The 5,000-nt window shown below is 41.1% G+C and overlaps 1 protein-coding gene across 10 annotated transcripts in view; it reads left to right on the top strand.

Moving 5' to 3' along the window:
• The window catches only part of LOC119576384, a 30,671-nt gene that overhangs the window by 21,756 nt on the left and 3,915 nt on the right, over positions 1-5,000 (top strand). For 7 of the 10 annotated variants that reach the window (XM_037924045.1, XM_037924046.1, XM_037924048.1 and 4 more), the window contains 2 exons: positions 204-387; positions 1,437-1,641. In XM_037924045.1, the coding sequence (XP_037779973.1) occupies positions 204-387; positions 1,437-1,641 (389 nt within the window). Of the gene's footprint in view, positions 1-187; positions 388-1,436; positions 1,642-5,000 lie in introns of all 10 variants that reach the window. The other 3 variants (XM_037924047.1, XM_037924050.1, XM_037924053.1) reach the window with 1 other exon arrangement.

The following is a 5,000-nucleotide window of genomic DNA, read 5'->3' as shown; positions in this document are numbered from 1 at the left end:
TTGATAGGAAACAGCACACATGCGATACAAAATGAAACACTGCCACAATAGAAATCGAATAAAAACTGTACGTCTTTATTCATGATTTGTTGTGACAGGCTTTTCATTTCTTTGTGTTTTCACGTCACTGTGCTTGTCTACGTTGAACTGCCCATTACCCCCATCACACTACTGACGCTTATATCAGCTCTACCCCCTCGCAGATCCGAAGCCTCCTATGCAGGTGAAGAGCTGGGTGAAAGGCAAGTGCCCCTCCGGTGACCCTCTCGCGGGCTTCTCGAGCACAAGGGCGACGGTGCAAGTGGCGTACGAGGTCGAGGGCGAAGGTGGAACACTCAGAAAGGAAACCTTCGTGGTGAAGCTCATCCCCACACTTGGCTTTATGTCGTAAGTGTTGAAGGGAAGACATTCTTGTAAGGCTCACATCCAAACTTGGCTTCATGCCTTTGAAGCTCGTACACATACTGGTTTTAAGTCGCAAATTTTGAAAGAAGCCTTCTTGTGAAGCTCTTCTTAAAGCGTGGTTTCGAATCTTGTGGAGCTCGTGCCTACACTAGCTTTAGGGTGTAAGTGATGAAAGACAATGTGTAACCCTCACACCCATGTTGTGTTCCTCATCGGATCCATATTCTGCCATCTTTCTTCTGTCAATAAAACGCAGATATTTCTTCATATATGACAATAATTATAAAAGCATCGTACGTATTTGAGTTTCTCGTGTAAACCGTGAAATCGTATGCATGGTAAAGTTTAGATGACAAGTACTGGTAAACTTTGTACATGCCTTACTATGTTAATGGTTACTGCTGTGTTTATTTCAGGTTTATTGTACATGGAGTGCGTACCCAGGAGGAAATGTAATCTATGCATGTCTGTTTCTGTTATGCAAGTTTTAAGTCTGAATATCGATGCATTGGTGTGTGTATGTGTGGCTTTTCGTTTTCAATTTCTTTCTGTTTCTCTCTCTCTCTAATATATATATATATATATATATATATATATATATATATATATTTATATATATATATATATATATATATATTTTTATATATATATATATATATATATATATAATATATATAATATATAAATTTATGTGTGTGTGTGTGTGTGTGTGTGTGTGTGTGTGTGTGTGTGTGTGTGTGTGTGTGTGTGTGTGTGTGTGTGTGTGTGTGTATAATGTGTATATATATATATTATATATATATATATATTATATATCTAATATATATATATATATTATATTATATATTATATATATACATATATATATATATATCATATATATATATATATATATTCTTACGAAGACATAGACGCTAATCTAATACCCACTGATTATGAAACCCATTAACATTTCTGTAATATGCCAGAAAGTTATTTTGGCTTCAAAACCAATAACTCAGTAACCCAGTGACACTTCCGTACCATTCCAGGGAGCTGCTGGTATCAGAAGGGATGCACCACAACGAGGTGGGTCAGTACAAGCACTTCCTACGGTCACTCGCGGCGTGGGAGGCGGAGCGGAGGGGCGTATCCTGCGGAGTCCTTTGTGAGATGATCCCCCCACACTCCCTCGCCGTCAGCTGCGATCAGCACTTCACGCTAGTCCTGCCAGAGTTGCGAGAGCTCGGCTACACGGTTAGTAAGAGTAATGGAGAAAGGAAAAGAGTGCTGTGTTGTGTTTTTTCTTATTTCGTTTCTCTGTCTGTTCTCTCTCTCTCTCTCTATCTCTCTCTCTCTCTCCCTCTCTATCTCTCTCTCTCCCTCTCTATCTCTCTCTCTCTCCCCCTCTTTCTCTCTCTCTCTCTCTCTCCCCCTCTCTATCTCTCTCTCTCTCTCCCTCTCTCTCTCTCTCTCTCTCTCCTCTCTCTCTCTCTCTCCTCTCCTCTCTTTCCCCCTCTCTCTCTCTCCCTATCTCTCTTTCCCCTATCTCTCTCTCCCTATCTCTCTTTTCTCTCTCTCTCTCTCTCTCTCTCTCTCTCTCTCTCTCTCTCTCTCTCTCTCTCTATCTATCTATCTCTCTCCCCCTCTCTACTCTCTCTCTATCAATCTCTCTCTCTCTCTCTATCAACTCTCTCTCTCTCTATCAATCTCTCTCTCTCTCTCTCTCTCTCTCTCTCTCTCTCTCTCTCTCTCTCTCTCTCTCTCTCTCTCTCTCTCTCTCGCTCTCTTACTCTCTCTCTCTCTCTCGCTCCCCTCTCTCTCTCTCTCTCTCCTCTCTTCTCTCTCTCTCTCCTCCTCTCTCTCTCTCTTTCTCCTCGTCCTCTCTCTCCTCTCTCCCCCTCTCTTCTCTTCTCCTCCTCTCTTCCTCTCTCTCTCTCTCTCTCTCTCTCTCTCCTCTCTCTCTCTCTCTCTCCTCTCTCTCTCTCTCTCTCTCTCTCTCGCTCTCTCTCTCGCTCTCTCTCTCGCTCTCTTACTCTCTCTCTCGCTCTCTTACTTTCTCTCTCCCTCTCTCTCTCTCTCTCTCCTCTCTCCCTCTTTCTCCACCCCTCTCTCTCTCCTCTTTCTCCACCCCTCTCTCTCTCCTCTTTCTCCCCCCCCCCTCTCTCTCTCCTCTTTCTCTCCATCCCTCTCTCTCTCTCTCTCTCTCTCTCTCCCTCTCCCTCTCCCTCTCCCTCTCTCCCCTCTCCCTCTCTCTCTCTCTCTCTCTCTCCTCTTTCACTCTCTCCCCCTCTCTCTCTCCTCTTTCAGTCTCTCCCCCTCTCTCTCTCGTCTTTCTCTCCCCCCCTCTCTCTCTCTCCCAAAACTGAACACTTGTGGAGTCATCATCTATGTGATAAGACATTTCACAAAACAACACTACAGTGAGCACTCCACTTTCCAGGTTAAATAATGTTCAGAGTCATGGATTCATTCTAGCACAGGCTCACAATACGCCATGTTTAGCCACATCTTCGCTGTTATCACATATATTAAGCTGGCCACAGTGCTGCCCTGTCACATCTTAACAATCATGTACTTTATTTCTTTTAGTCTATTGCTTTCAAATCTGTAGGTCATGGCATGATTCACTGATGCGCCACTGACATTTAATAGGTTAGGTAATCCACTACTGTCAAAAATATTAGAAAACAAGCCAGTTTTTTTCCCTTTATCAACTTTATACAGATGAGAGAGAGAGAGAGAGAGAGAGAGAGAGAGAGAGAGAGAGAGAGAGAGAGAGAGAGAGAGAGAGAGAGAGAGAGAGAGAGAGAGTCATCAGACAGAAAGAGAGCGATTCACAATCTAAATACGAAAGGCAAAGGACCATAAGTATTTTGGGAAGCCAGTAGTAGGGTGCGGTCTTCAGGAGATTGAAAACCAATAATCGAGCCCAACACAGCTTCTCGATTAAACCCTTCCCCCCCTAAGCCCTGTAATCTGCAATCGTCCTCCGCACCAAACTCTACGGGACTTGCACGCCCACGAATAACAACTCACTTTGCGGTAGAGTAAGCGCGTATTTTGGACGAGAAACGCAAGCAAGCTAAGTTGCTTTGTTTTGCCGAATTCGTCAAAAACAATCCCATAATAATGTTTAAAAAATAATTAACATATATAGCACAAACGTTATGAATAATTTGATAAAAGAAAGCGCCCACACATTTTAGGGCAGCAGTTTAAAATAATAATATGTACTATTGAGTGAAGTTATGTTTTTTTCAAACTGCGAATTTAGAAAGAAAATAACAAAGGCAAATAGAAATGCTCTTCGAACATCGTTTGGATGGCCATAATATAATCATAAGTAGCTAGCATTTATCTTCTAGAGAATAGTGAAACTATTAATATACTCCAGATAATACTTTTGGTCGGCAAAGATATGACCACAACTTGGTAGTTTATGATATCTATTGACGACAAAACAAGTAATTTAACAAGAGATTGTCATCGAAATCACTCATGTCTGTCGGCCATGTTGGCTGTTTGTTTTCTAAAGTAACGTCATGAAACTATACCAAGCTTCCTATGCTTGGTTTGGTTCCAAAACAGACTAAGATATCTAACCGAGAAGTTCCGTCAAAAACAGGAATGAACAAGATGTTTCACGATTTTTCGAGAAATCTTGATATATCCTGCCGTCAAAAATGCGCCTTAACATTTACTTTATGCATCTTGCTGGCTAATTATGACGTCACTAGCGTAATCTCACGCACCATTAATATATGGTCAATATATGAAGTTTGATTCTGCCTTACTTAGTTTTATGCTTTTTTTCTACCTTTTATTACTCTAACGCAGCGTTCTTCAAACTTTTTTTTTTTTTATCACGATCTAGTTTAGTTTATATATTTGACTACTGCCGACTGAGCGTGTATTTTAAGCAGGAAGTTTCAGTTCTCTGTTTCGTAACAATAGTGTTATCACTGCTAACAAGCAAAAACTGGTTATGTAGATAAATAATCATTACAGAAGTGAAGTCTATTAACATATAATTCCTTTATTCTATTTCATATACGTTATTAGTTTATGTTGTTAATTTTTATCATCTGTATTTGTACGCTTGTATGCATGTGTGCGTGCGTAAATGCTTGTACGTGTGGGTGCGGGTGCGGGTGCGGGTGCGGGTGCGGGTGCGTGCGCGTGTGTACGCGTTTGCGTTATTTTCCTTGTACCTATTTAACTTAAAAACTTTTAAATTTGTGCTAAGTGGTGCGCGTAGTTAAAGTCAACTTTAGGAGTGGGGTCGTATAAAGAAACTTTAGAAGGCTATAAAAGTGCTCTCTATGCTGCCCTAATGAGGGCCTCGAGGCTGCCCTACGGGATGAGGATTTTGGAGAGTAAATACACTATTATAGAAAAAATCTCAGTTGCTTAATTATTTGGCTTAAGCACGTTTTGAAATTCACTTCACATTCTTAAACCGTACAGTCGAACTACTCTTTGGAACAAAGGCTACCTAAACATTTAAATACTCATTAGAGTCAAACCTGTATAATAATCTACACAAACGTTTCAAATAATAAATATTTAGCTTCTGCTCCAAACTGCAACACTCCACCGCCATTTTGAAAGTG

This window comes from Penaeus monodon, chromosome 8, assembly GCF_015228065.2.
Source record: "Penaeus monodon isolate SGIC_2016 chromosome 8, NSTDA_Pmon_1, whole genome shotgun sequence".
In the NCBI taxonomy this organism is placed as follows: Eukaryota; Metazoa; Arthropoda; class Malacostraca; order Decapoda; family Penaeidae; genus Penaeus; species Penaeus monodon.
The sequence above is the reverse complement of the archived record's forward strand: the minus strand, read 5'-3'. Positions and strand labels throughout refer to the sequence as shown.